At 39.5% G+C, this 12,310-nt stretch overlaps 1 protein-coding gene across 7 annotated transcripts in view; it reads left to right on the plus strand.

The window, feature by feature from the left end:
* The window catches only part of CFAP61 (cilia and flagella associated protein 61), a 354,209-nt gene that overhangs the window by 300,069 nt on the left and 41,830 nt on the right, over positions 1-12,310 (plus strand). For 6 of the 7 annotated variants that reach the window (XM_045194437.2, XM_053927357.2, XM_045194438.3 and 3 more), the window contains one exon: positions 2,194-2,399. In XM_045194437.2, coding sequence (XP_045050372.2) covers positions 2,194-2,399 — 206 coding nt within the window. Of the gene's footprint in view, positions 1-2,193; positions 2,400-5,188; positions 6,483-12,310 lie in introns of those variants that run through there. The other variant, XM_045194439.3, reaches the window with a different exon arrangement.

The raw sequence follows: 12,310 nt of genomic DNA on the forward strand, positions 1-12,310 counted from the left end.
GAGTGGATAAAACAACTCTGGAACATTTACACCATGGAATACTACTTGGCCATTAGAAAGAAGAAAATTTTACCTTTTGTGACAGTATGGATCGACCTTGAGAACATTATGCTAAGTGAAATAAGGCAGTCAAAGAAAGACAAATACCATATGCTTTCACTCATCTGTGAAATCAAGAAAAAACTGCACTAACAAGGAAAATGGAGACAGACTCATAGATGGAAAGCAGACTGACATCTGGGGTAGGTGGAGCAAAAAGGGATTGAACAAAAAGGAAAAGAGGACTCATGGTCATGGACAACAATGTGGTGATTGCTGGGGGGAGGGGAGTACAGGGGACTAAATGGTAATGGGAAAAATACAATGAAGATTAAATAAACTAAAAAAGTTAGCAATGATAGGTAGTCGAAAAAACAGAGAAAGAATAATGAAAATGACACAATGCCCCAACCACAGAATAACATTTATTAAAATGTTGATAACAAAGGAATGATCTGTACATTTTAAAACTATTTCTATAGTATAAAATGTACTGTGATCATATTTCTCTGTTATTAAATATAGTTTACCAATAAATTCTAATATATGTGTTGTACCCTGTCATTAGGATACTGTTGTTTTGTTAGGTAATGCCTTGCTAAATTCTTTTTCTGAATCCTTGGTATGAGGTAGATTTTCTCTCTGTATCCATTCATCTTTATGAATGATGGACCAGTTGCAATCCCCAACCACTTTCCTGAGCTATATTTGTTCTCTCTCTCATCCCAAACACACAACTTCTCACACATAGTTGGTACTGGCCCAGGATTTACCTGATACCCCTTCCTGTATACTTCACTTTGTGCCTTTATAATTGCCTGACTCCTTCTCAGGGTTTCTGCCATATGATATCCAAACACCCACCAGTTGCTTCAATTTATTTAAAAGTCCAGTTAAACTGTGTGTTCTTGTTTAGAAAAAGTCCCCAGGGGATGTCCAGGACTAAGTAAATGTTTGGGATCAGTGTAGTCCAACTTGCCTTGGATTTATAAATGCCACGTTCAAGTTCAGAGCAAAAGCTTAAATCTATATGCACTCAGGAAAGATTTATCGAGCGTTACCATGGTCTAAGTTCAGAGTCTAGGGGTAAATGAAAGGTTCAACCACCACCAACAAAACCTGTTTGTCTGCTGTGGGTTCCCAGTTTGGTTGCCTCAGCCCATGGGGAGTATGTCTCTGTTTGGTAAGCTGGTAGCCATTAGGGGCTGAAATAGAAAAAGTGGTGGTGTGACATGGGATAGAGTGGCATCTTTCCTTGTCATATGGGCTTATATGGTAGTTTTAGCCAGTATCTAGGAGATACAAAGCTTTGACGATTTACAGACTAAAAAGTAGCCTGCAGGTCCTGGCCAGGTAGCTCTGTTGGTTAGAGTACTGTCCTGATATGCCAAGGTTGCAGGCTTGATCTCTGGTCAGGGCATATACAGGGAAGCAACCATTGAATGCATAAATAAGTGGAACAACAAATTGACATTTCTTTCTCTCTCTCTCTCTCTCTCAAAACCAATACATATAAAAAATAAATGGAATATATATATACATGTATAAATGGAATATATATATGTATATATATCTATATGTATATATATATTTGCCTGCAGAATGTATATGTGTGTTTCCCATAAACTTCAACTTTCTTCCTGGAAACAGATCTTCCCAAACTACTAAACCTCCCCAAACCTAGCTGACAGAGATTCACTTTTTACTTGTTTCCTTTATTTAAGTAAACTTTAAAAACTGAGATTATTTCTATCATTCTTGACTAGGAGGTTTTTCTCAAAACAGTGCTGTGAAAAACTAAGAAGATTAACAATCCTAACACACCTGACAGAACAGAGTAAACCCAGTCCCACATATTAGCTGTGTGAGGTATTGAGTAATACAGAATTGGCTGTAACCTAGCAACTAACTTAAAAAGGTAAAACAGTGCAATCACAGTTTAAAATATCTTGAGGAACAATTAGTCACTAAGTCCATGTATGTGGTTTTGGACACAGTTATTTCAGTCAAGTTTAGACCATGTCTGTTACAGCTATTTGCAACAAGCGGTAAGATATAACTTGGTTGTTATATTTGGAAAGTAAATTTCTATTATAAAGTTCCCAACATTCAGAAATGTTTCTAATGTTGTTTTTTTGATCCATTCCCCTCCAGGGCTCAGAAGTAGTAACAGGTAATGCGAAAAATGGGAATTACTTCCGAATACATGTTAACAAGTATAAAATGGTGGAAACCATCACATGCCTTTCTAAGGAGGCTTTCCCTATCTCCAACTACATTTGCTTGTTTGGCCAGCATGAGCAAGTCCTCAACAACCTGTGTGCTCGGTATGAGGACAACATGATCACAGATCTCTACAGGTAAGTTGGACCAAGTATTTCACTAAGGAAAAATGCAATACATGGTGTTTTATGAATAAAGGGTGTGTTTTCTGATGTACCAGATAACAAAACAGGAATCCATGGTAGAAGCTAGAGTGGCAGAGATTTCCTTCTACTATAATAAAGAATATCTGACCGTTGGCATCGACCAGAAGGTGGAGAGTCATGTGGAGAAATGCATGGACTCCAGATGTGCCTACACATGGCTCCTATGATCATGCACAGGCCTTAATCCCAGATGCAGCAGTGCCAGCCTCCACACCATGGGTGGGCCTGGATGAGATGGTTTTCAAGTTCCTTGACAGGGGGCTGTTGAGAGCAGTGGTCAGAAAAAAATATATCAATTTATTTTGCCTTCTTCGAGTCAGAAGTTTAGGAGGTAGTTAGGGAACAGGACACAGAGGCACTTGGTCCTGACGGGAACTCCACAACCAGACAGGCTGCTCATGACCCCAGCCTTCCCCCACATGGCTTGTACTCAGTCAGGGAAGGGCAGCCATTTGTCCAAGATGTTAAGGGGATTCTGCACTGGCAGGTTGGTTTAACTGGGTGATGTAGATCTTGGTCTTTCAACTCTAAAACACTGTTTTGTCCTATAACTCTAGGAAGGCTAGAATTTTAGAGTAGAAAACTATTTCTGGATATAATCTGCTGCTTAGAAAGGTTAGGAGAATTTTCAGAGCTGGTACCAGATATAGATGGAGGATGTAAGTTCTAAAATTCCAGGGTGCTTAACATCCATTGGGGTGACTTCCAGGATCAGAATCAATCTTTCTTCCTTCTTAATTTTTTTTATATTATAGAATACATTAGATAAACAAAAAGTATATAAAACATGGATGTATATTTTAAGGGATAATATTACTAAAAATTTATCTGCCTATCAACTACCTTAAGAAATAATTCCTTACTTCAGGACATTGGAAGCCCCTCTCTGATTATATACCCTCCACCCTGTCTCCTTGGAGGTAACCACTATCCTGCAGTTTGGGCTAATCATTCTCTTTCTTTCCTGTAAAGCAGGGATCAGCAAACTTTATCTATAATGGACCAGATAGTAAATAGTTTCTGTTTTGCAGGCCATATGACTTCTGTCACAAGTACTCAAATCTGCCACTGTAGTATGAAAGCAGCCATGAGCAATATTCAACTTTTATTTATCAAAACAGGAGCCAGGCCAATCCTTGTTTTAAAAATGTTCCACATAATACATTTCCTAAAAAGTATATCAATTTATTTTGCCTTCTTTGAGTTGATTCTGTGGCTTACTTGAGAAAGTCGACAGTGTTTATTACTATGTTTGTAAGGCCCATCATGGTAATGTTTGTAGCTGTAATTTATTTTCCCTGCTGTATAGTATTCCCTTATATAACTGTATAACAGTTCAACCATCTATTTTACTGTTGATTGATAGTTAAGTTGTCCCCACTTTGATGCCATTACAAACACTGTTATGGGCACTGTGGACATACCTCATCTGCAAGAATTTCTCTCAGGTGTTCCAGCTAATGCTGAAATATTCTCCAAAGTAGTGGTATCTATAAACTCAGCAGGACACAAGAGCACCTCCATGGCCCTGGCAAGCCTTGGTATGGGTAGACTTTAAAATTTGGCTCTTCTGGTGGTTTGAAAAGGTGTCTTCCTATAGTTTTAATTTTCCCTTTTCTGATTAATGATGCAGTTTAATGCCTTTTCATTTGTTCATGGATCATTTGTGGTAGTTCCTATGAAATGCCTGTTTATGACCTTTGTCCATGTTTCATCTGGGTTGTTGTCTTCTTGCTAATTCACAGGGGTTATTCATATATTCTGGATGCAAACTTGTGTTGGTTATGTATCCTTAATATATCTTCTCCCATTTCGAGGCTTGTCTTTTTTACTTACTTTATGCTGTCAATTAACAGGTATTCTTAACTTTAATGTAATCTGTTTGTCTTCTTTGGGGTGTTCTAGATACTTTTGTCCCTTTGCTTTTCTGATAGGTTTAAGTAAATTTGTCAAGCTCTGTGAAAGGAAATGTATTTGATAGGAAATGCATTAAATCTTAGACTAATTGGGTGAGAATTGACATCTTTGTTAATTAAGTCCAACATCATAGTATAGTATAAGTCTGGATTTATTTAGGTCTCCTGAACATCTTTCAATAAAGGTTTATCATTTTCTCCATAAATAGCTTGCATAATTTTTGTTTAATATAATCCTAAGTGTTTTATATTTTTATTGTTGTGAATATCATTTCTTGTTGCTGTTGTATAGAAATATACTTTTTGTATGGTTTTATATTCTGCAAATTTTCTAAACTTTCATTCATAAATAATTTACCTGTAGATTCTTTTAAATTTTCTGCACAGAAAAATTATAGCATCTGCAAATAACAACAGATTTTTCTCTTATTTTCTAATCCTTGTATCTTTTATCTATTTTTTTGTCTTACTACATTGGCTAGTTTTCACAGTAAAAGGTAATACAGAAGTAGTTTATGGCACCCTTGCCCCATTCTTAATTTTAAAGGGAATTTGTTCTTTATTAAAGGTATGATATTTGCCATACAAATTTTATAGACATCCTTTACCAGACTTAGGGTTTTTTTTTTAACTACTGTCTTGCTAAACATTTTTATCATGCATGGATTTTAATTTTTTTCCAAGAAAGAGGATTTAATTTCTGAAACTTTTTATATATGAGGATATTTTCCTAATGTTTTAGGTTATGAACTATATTTTGATAAAGTATAAAGTTCCTTAATTATATATGCTTTCTCTTCTCAGATCTTTGGAGACTTAACTGCACTATTTATCTAAAATAAAGAAAAAAAATTTCAAAAATAAATTCATTTATTCCTAAGCTAGTGCACAGGATTTTATTTATAGTTGCTTACCCAAAATGTTTAAGTTAGAGGAGAATCAGTTGTTTCTTAAAGAATAATTTTACTTGGTGGGGAGGAAAATGCTAAGAGTTTTCTCTAAGAAGAGAATGTCTTCAGCCGGCCAAGATGGAGGCATAGGTAGAAACCCTTCATTTCCTGGCACAACCAAAAGGAGGATAACAGCCAATCTAAAATCAATAAACAACCAGAAGTGCCAGAAAATCAAACTGCATGGAACTCCGACAGCCACGGAATTAAAGAAACAGTCAAACAGAACAACCAGACCATTAAGGCTGTGAACAGAGAGAAACTGCAGTGAGGCAGTGGACCCTGAAGGTAGGGCTGGCTGCGCAAGAGGGGCTGACTTAAGAGAAAATTGAGACTCAGAGCTGGCTGTGGACTACGGAGCTTGCCTCAGTGAGAGAAACTCCCAGTCTCACATGAGAGTTCTTGAAAAGTGGGCTAGAAATGAGCAGGAGAGCTGCATTGTTGCCTCTCTGGCCCCTCCCCCACAAGCAGCTTGGAGCACAGCAAGGAGGGTTGCCCTTCGGGGATGAATACCTAAGGCCCCACCCCCCTACAACTTAACAGGGACCCAGAACAAAGAAATAGGGCCAAAATGAAAGAACAGCAAAACCTCAGGAAGAGAGCTAAGTGATTAGGAAATAGCCAACCTATGTGATGGAGAATTTAAAGCACTGGTAATCAAAATGCTCATGGAACTGATTGAACTTGGTCAAAGAATGAAAGATACCCAAAATGAATTGAAGGAAGATATTCAGGGAACCAACAGTGACAGGAAGGAAACCAGGATTTGGAACAAAACAATTTGGAACAAAAGGAAAAAATAAACATCCATCCAGAACAGAATGAAGAACCAAGAATTCAAATTTTTTTCAAATTCAAAGAAATGAAGAGAGACTTTTGAACCTCTGGTACAACTTGAAACATTCCAATATCTGAATTATAGGGGCGCCAGAAGGAGAAGAACAACAGGAAGATATTGAAAACTTATTTGAACAAATAATGAAGGAAAACTCCCCCAATCTGATGAGGGAAATACACTTCCAGGAAGTCCAGGAAGCCTAGAGAGTCCCAAAGAAGTTGGACCCAAAGAGGAACACAGCAAGGCACATCATCATTAAGTTACCCAAGATTAAAGACAAAGAGAGAATCTTAAAAGCAGCAAGAGGAAAGGAAAGAGTTACCTACAAAGGAGTTCCCATAAGACTGTCAGCTGATTTCTCCAAAGAGACCTTACAGGCAAGAAGGGGCTGGAAAGAAGTATTTGAAGTCATGAAAGGCAAGGACCTACATCTAAGAATACTCTATCCAGCAAAGCTATCATTTAGAATGGAAGGGCAGATGAAGTGCTTCCCAGATAAGGTCAAGTTCAAGGAGTTCATCATCACCAAGCCCTTATTACATGAAATGTTAAAGGGGCTTATCTAAGAAAAGGAAGCTCAAAAGTATGAACAGTAAAATGACAACAAACTCACAACTATCAACAAATGAACCTAAAAAAGTAAAAGAAAAGAAAAACAAAAACTAAGCAAACAGCTAGAACAGAATCAGAGAAATGGACATCAGATGGAGTGATTTCAGTGGGGAGGGGGAAGGGAGGAATAGGCAGGGAAAGGTACAGGGAAGAAGAAGGATAATTGGTAAGCATTAAATAGACCGGGAGAGGTCAAAATGGTATAGGAAACAGAGAACTCAAAGAACTTATGTGTACAACCCATGGACATGAACTAAGGGGGGTTGGGAATGCTGGAATGTTAGAGGGTGGAGGGGGGATGAAGGGGGTGGGAAATTGGGAAAACTGTAATAGCATAATCAATAAAATATACTATAAAAAAGAATGTTTTCATGTTAGACCAAATTCAAAAGTTCTAGCTGGTTTGTTTTCCCCTAAGAAGAAGGTGATGTTGAAATAGACAGACTTTGTGAGCTTGGGACTCTAGTCAGGGTGCATCTGTGAACTGGTGATAGTAATAATTTTAAGTTAATTTGATTTGTTAAGAGTGAATATTTAAGATGGCAAAGGGGTGACACTGGATAATAGGATGTGCCCACTGAAATTTTTAAGAAAGAACCAAAGGGATGGGGAGAGGAAAATGGTGGCTGATCATCAAAGCGGTCGAGGGTCATTTTTAAATGAGGTGCTGAGGGCTCTGCCATGACTGTCAGTCACTTCTACATGTGTGTGTTAAATGTGTACATGCAGCTGTGGCCACATTCTTTTCAAGTGCCATGAAATGCTGCCAGATCCCAGTGCAGTTCTTGGCCCAGCACTGCCTTCCCTGTCTGTTTTCAGATGAACTGGTAGGGCCCTTTCCAGGCAGGTAGGGTGAATGGTTTAGCTGATTTGGGCTATGATATGATTACGGATTGTTTCCCTGACCTTGGCAACACCAGCAACATCTCTTGTTTGAATCCAGGAGAATTTCCATCCACTGTTTCTTGGGGCTCCTTTCTGTGTTCTGGGAGGGCTATTGCCAACCAGGTAGTCTATCTTCTGCAAGTCAGGCATGACCCCAAGATCAAGTTCCTTTCCAGTTTCAAAGAAAACCTGTGGATTCTTTCTCCCCACTTCTTGCAATCTAATCTTACCTTCTCAGGGGCCAGAACAGAATAGATATGGTGATGCTAGGGACAACTGTGGCAGCCATGGGGGCAGATGCTGTGACAATCGAGGTCTCATGAGCAGTGACTCCTGATGCCTGCAGGGGCACTTGCTTGGAGTCATTTGGCAACATGTGGTAGTGACCAAGCAGTCAGCCACCATGATACACAGGCATACAGCGGTCACAGGACAGTAGTGTGCTGAGGGTCTGGGGCCCAGACTGACTTGGATTCCACCTTATTTTATTCTTTGTTTTCACCTGATAGTGCTAGTATAAACCATTGGCAGTAAAGAAAAATTCACCACTGGTGACTCTGTGTGCGCATGTGCACATGAGTGTGTGTGTCTATGAGAGACAAAGACAGAGACAGAGACGATGGAATAATTAATTTACCACTTGGGAAAAGAATAGAGCTCATTTTGATAATTTGTTCATTTCTGAACCAATCATCATTTAAAGTCACATAACAAATGTTACTAAAATTTTTCCCCAGCCATCCCCTTAAGAGTACTTGTGCCCCGCAGTGTCCCACATACACACATACCTATCACAAACCTTGTGATCTCCCTACCTGCTAAGTGCTTTGACAATGTTTAGAATGAGCAGCACCATAGTTTTTGGATCCACTCATTTGCTGATGGGCACTTAGGTTGCTTCCAGTACTTGGCTATTGTAAATTGTGCTGCTATGAACATTGAGGTGCATAGGTTCTTTTGGATTGGTGTTTCAGGGTTCTTAGGGTATAATCCCAGCAGCAGAATTGCTGGGTCAAAGGGCATCCAAAAACTATGGTATATTTACACAATGGAATTCTATGCAGCAGAGAGAAAGAAGGAGCTTATACCCTTTGCAACAGCATGGATGGAACTGGAGAGCATTATGCTAAGTGAAATAAGCCAGACGGTGAGGGACAAATACCATGTTATCTCACCTTTAACTGGAACATAATCAACAGAAGAAAAAAGCAAACAAAATATAACCAGAGACATTGAAGTTAAGAACAATCTAACAATAGTCAGGGGGGAGTGGGGAGGGGACAGTGAGGAGAGGGGATTACAGGAACTACTATAAAGGACACATGGACTAAATCAAGGGGGAGGGTGGAGGTGTGGGAGGGAGGTGGGTTCAGCTGGGGTGGGGTGGAGGGATGAGGAGAAAAGTCATACAACTGTAACTGAATAACAATAAAAATTTTAAAAAATATATATTAATGTGTCCCTAAAAAAAAAAAAAAGAATGAACAGCACCTTCCACCCTGCTGTTACTGCTCCTCCCTTGGGACTCTGAAGACAGAAGGAGCTTCAATGAAGGAGTCACAAAGTTGGAACGTGGGCATGGACAGGAGAGGGGAGCAGAGGCAGTTTCCTAAGAAGTCCCTGTCACAAGGCTTTAACAAGGCAATGTCCTGTGCCTTCTCTGCTTCCTTAACTCTACCTCATCATCATTTACCCCACTTGTCAATGGCCCTGAAAAAAAAGCCTTGCCTACTGAATCCCTCTCCACCTTAGCCTTAATTAACAGTCTGTAGCATCCTTTATCTTCATGGCGTGAATTGGTCTTACAGTAGTTTCTTTGTGTGAACCCATCAGATACTCATAAACCTTGATTAAATCATCTCTTTTCACATCTTAACATGCTCAGCTCTCAAAGACTGCCCTCATAGAGCCCTCCTGCAAGCGCTGCCATCCTCCTCCACACTGCCCCAAACACTCGAATGGCCTATTTTTAGTAGGTAAGTGCTGCTGTGCACAATATTCTAAAAGGAATTTGAGTAGGCCCTTTAGAAAGCTGCCATTACCTTTTTGAACTGTGAGGCTCCAGAAATGACTCCCTTAGGAAAGCTGCCTTGTGCCATCTCTGACTTCAGAGCTGCAAAGCAGGATATTGCCAGCCCACATTGTATCCTAATTCATTTATTAGACTCTAGTTGGAGTCATTTAATCATGACTTAAATGATTTCTGTTCCCCTGTAGTCAGTAGCCTGGTGCTGTTTCCAGTAGAAAATCTCACACTAAAATCTAGGTGCCCATTTTGGCAGACTTATCAAAATTTTCTTTAAATATGACTGCCTACTGTAAATCGTCAATTTTTTTGTGCATACTTAAAAGTAACTGAATTCTCCCAAAATGCAAATTTCCCTTTTGGCCACTTATCAAGTCATAGACCCGCCTTTCTGTAGACACATTAAGGTGTTCCTTGCTTGTCTGTTTCATTTCATATAATGCCAGTTCTGTTTGATAGCCCTATAAAGAATGTTTTTTCAAGCCCTAGCTGGTGTGGCTCAGTAGATTGAGCCCCGGACTGTGAACCAAAGGGTCGCAGGTTCAATCCCAGTCAGGGTACATGCCTGGGGTGCATGAGTGGCAACCACACATTGATATTTCTCTCCCTCTCTTTCTCCCTCCCTTCCCCTCTGTCTAAAAATAAATAAGATCTTTAAAAAGAAAAATCTTTTTTCAGATGTTTGCTAAAACATCTGAAAATTTTGTTCTCTTCATTTTGTTTCCCAGTCATTTACTTAAGAGTCTATTTCTCCACCTTGGTAAAAGGCTATTCCAATGAAGGGTGCTCACGTGCTCCATCTGTGGGATCTTTGCCAGTCATTCCCAGGGCTTCTGGCTTGCCTAGTGGTGTTTCTTATGTGATCACATAGCCTGTAAGACTGAACCCACATTTTAAAACATTTCTCATTACTGAGATGGTCCACAAAATGGACAAGAGCATTTAAGAGACTCCTCCAGAGAAACCACATATTGAAAATCCTGGTAAAGCCTTCATGAGCAAACCAAGAAATAGCAGAGCCAACCTGTCTCCTATTTCTGAGACAAACTCTTTACTAGACACATTATGTATAAGTGCAATGATTAATCTGTCAGTCAGGGGTCAGTTGTAGACAACAGAATCTCTCTGGCTAGTTCAAATAGAAAACAGTTTACTTCCAATTATGAGTGGTTTATAAAGTTCCTTGAATGGGCTGCAGACCTGGCTGGCCTCAGCCACAGTGAGGAATTTGAGGAGCTGAGAAACTGCCACAACTGTCAACTTCATCACCAGCCTGCCACAGTCCACACCAGCAAAGTGGATCCCTAAGTCCTGCTTCTTCCTGTCCATGCAATTCTACTACAGCTGCCACTAATCACTACTAGGACCAGGCTTGTCAGTGAAAGCACAGAAAGCAGTGGAAGCAAGGCCTCCACCTCATGGTTTTCACGTTTACCTTCCAAGTCTTGCATGAGGGTGCCTCTTTAGAAGAAGTTCAGTCCATGTAAAACCCACACTGTATGTGAGTCCGGGAAATGTGGTCTTTCACTTTACTATCTGTGTTATTTTGGGTAAGTCATGCTACAAAGAATCTGGAATGCAGCTGGCTGGACTAGTCTGCAATTTCCCATATAGCTAACTAATCAAGCTTGACAGAAGTTAGAAAAAAAAAAACTATCAAGAAGACTACTTGAAATATGGATTTACACCTATTATCAAGGGATAAACTTTGCCCTAACTATATACAGGTCAACAAATTCTTATCCAAAATCCTGGGAGCAGATGTAACATTCAATTTTTTAAAATTCTTTTGGGAGTAAATTTTCCCTCTCATATGAAACACCTCAAAATCTTCACAAAATGTAAAGACAGTTTTTAAAAAGATATTGGACATAAGGCAATAAAAGACAATGATCTCTAAGAAACTGGAAACAAATCAGGTGAACCTTGTAGCTGATATGGCTTTCTGCCTTGAGAGAGTTCCCAGGCCACAGAAAAGAGAGTGGAACCCAGGAAGAGCCCAGCAAACTTTAGAGCTGCTAGTCTGCAGAGGACAAGACATCTAGAGTTCTCAGGACAGAGTACTGGAAAGGAGAAAGCTCAAAGAGACAGAACCTTAGAGATATGCAGAAGGTCCCTTTGAGAAGTCGGTCAAGTCTGATCAGCACATGCAAGTAAGGAAACTACCCAGGGCTGGGAGAGGACCAGTCAAGAGGATTAGAAGTTATAGTGTACAATGCTCACAAAGGGCTGAGAACAGTGTGTGTTTCCATCAGCCAGCCTGGAGAACTTCAACATTTGTGGGATAGCGGTCAGAGTACACAGTAGGGTCTCCCTTCAGTGGCAAGAAAAATAACCAGGCATACGAAGAAGCAGGAAAATATGACTATAACAGGAGAAATCAGTTGATTGAAATCAACTCAGAACTGACACAGATGTTAGAAATAGTAGACAAGCATATTTAATCAGTTATTGTGAATGTATACCACATAATCAAAAAGTAAAGATGTAGAAGGTATATAAAAGACCCAAATCAAACATCAGGAGATGAAAACTACAATACCTGGAAAAAAAAAAAAAACCCTACAATACCTGAGATGAAAAGGTACATTAATTGGATTAGTGGAAGATTAGAC

Source organism: Desmodus rotundus, chromosome 6, assembly GCF_022682495.2.
Source record: "Desmodus rotundus isolate HL8 chromosome 6, HLdesRot8A.1, whole genome shotgun sequence".
In the NCBI taxonomy this organism is placed as follows: Eukaryota; Metazoa; Chordata; class Mammalia; order Chiroptera; family Phyllostomidae; genus Desmodus; species Desmodus rotundus.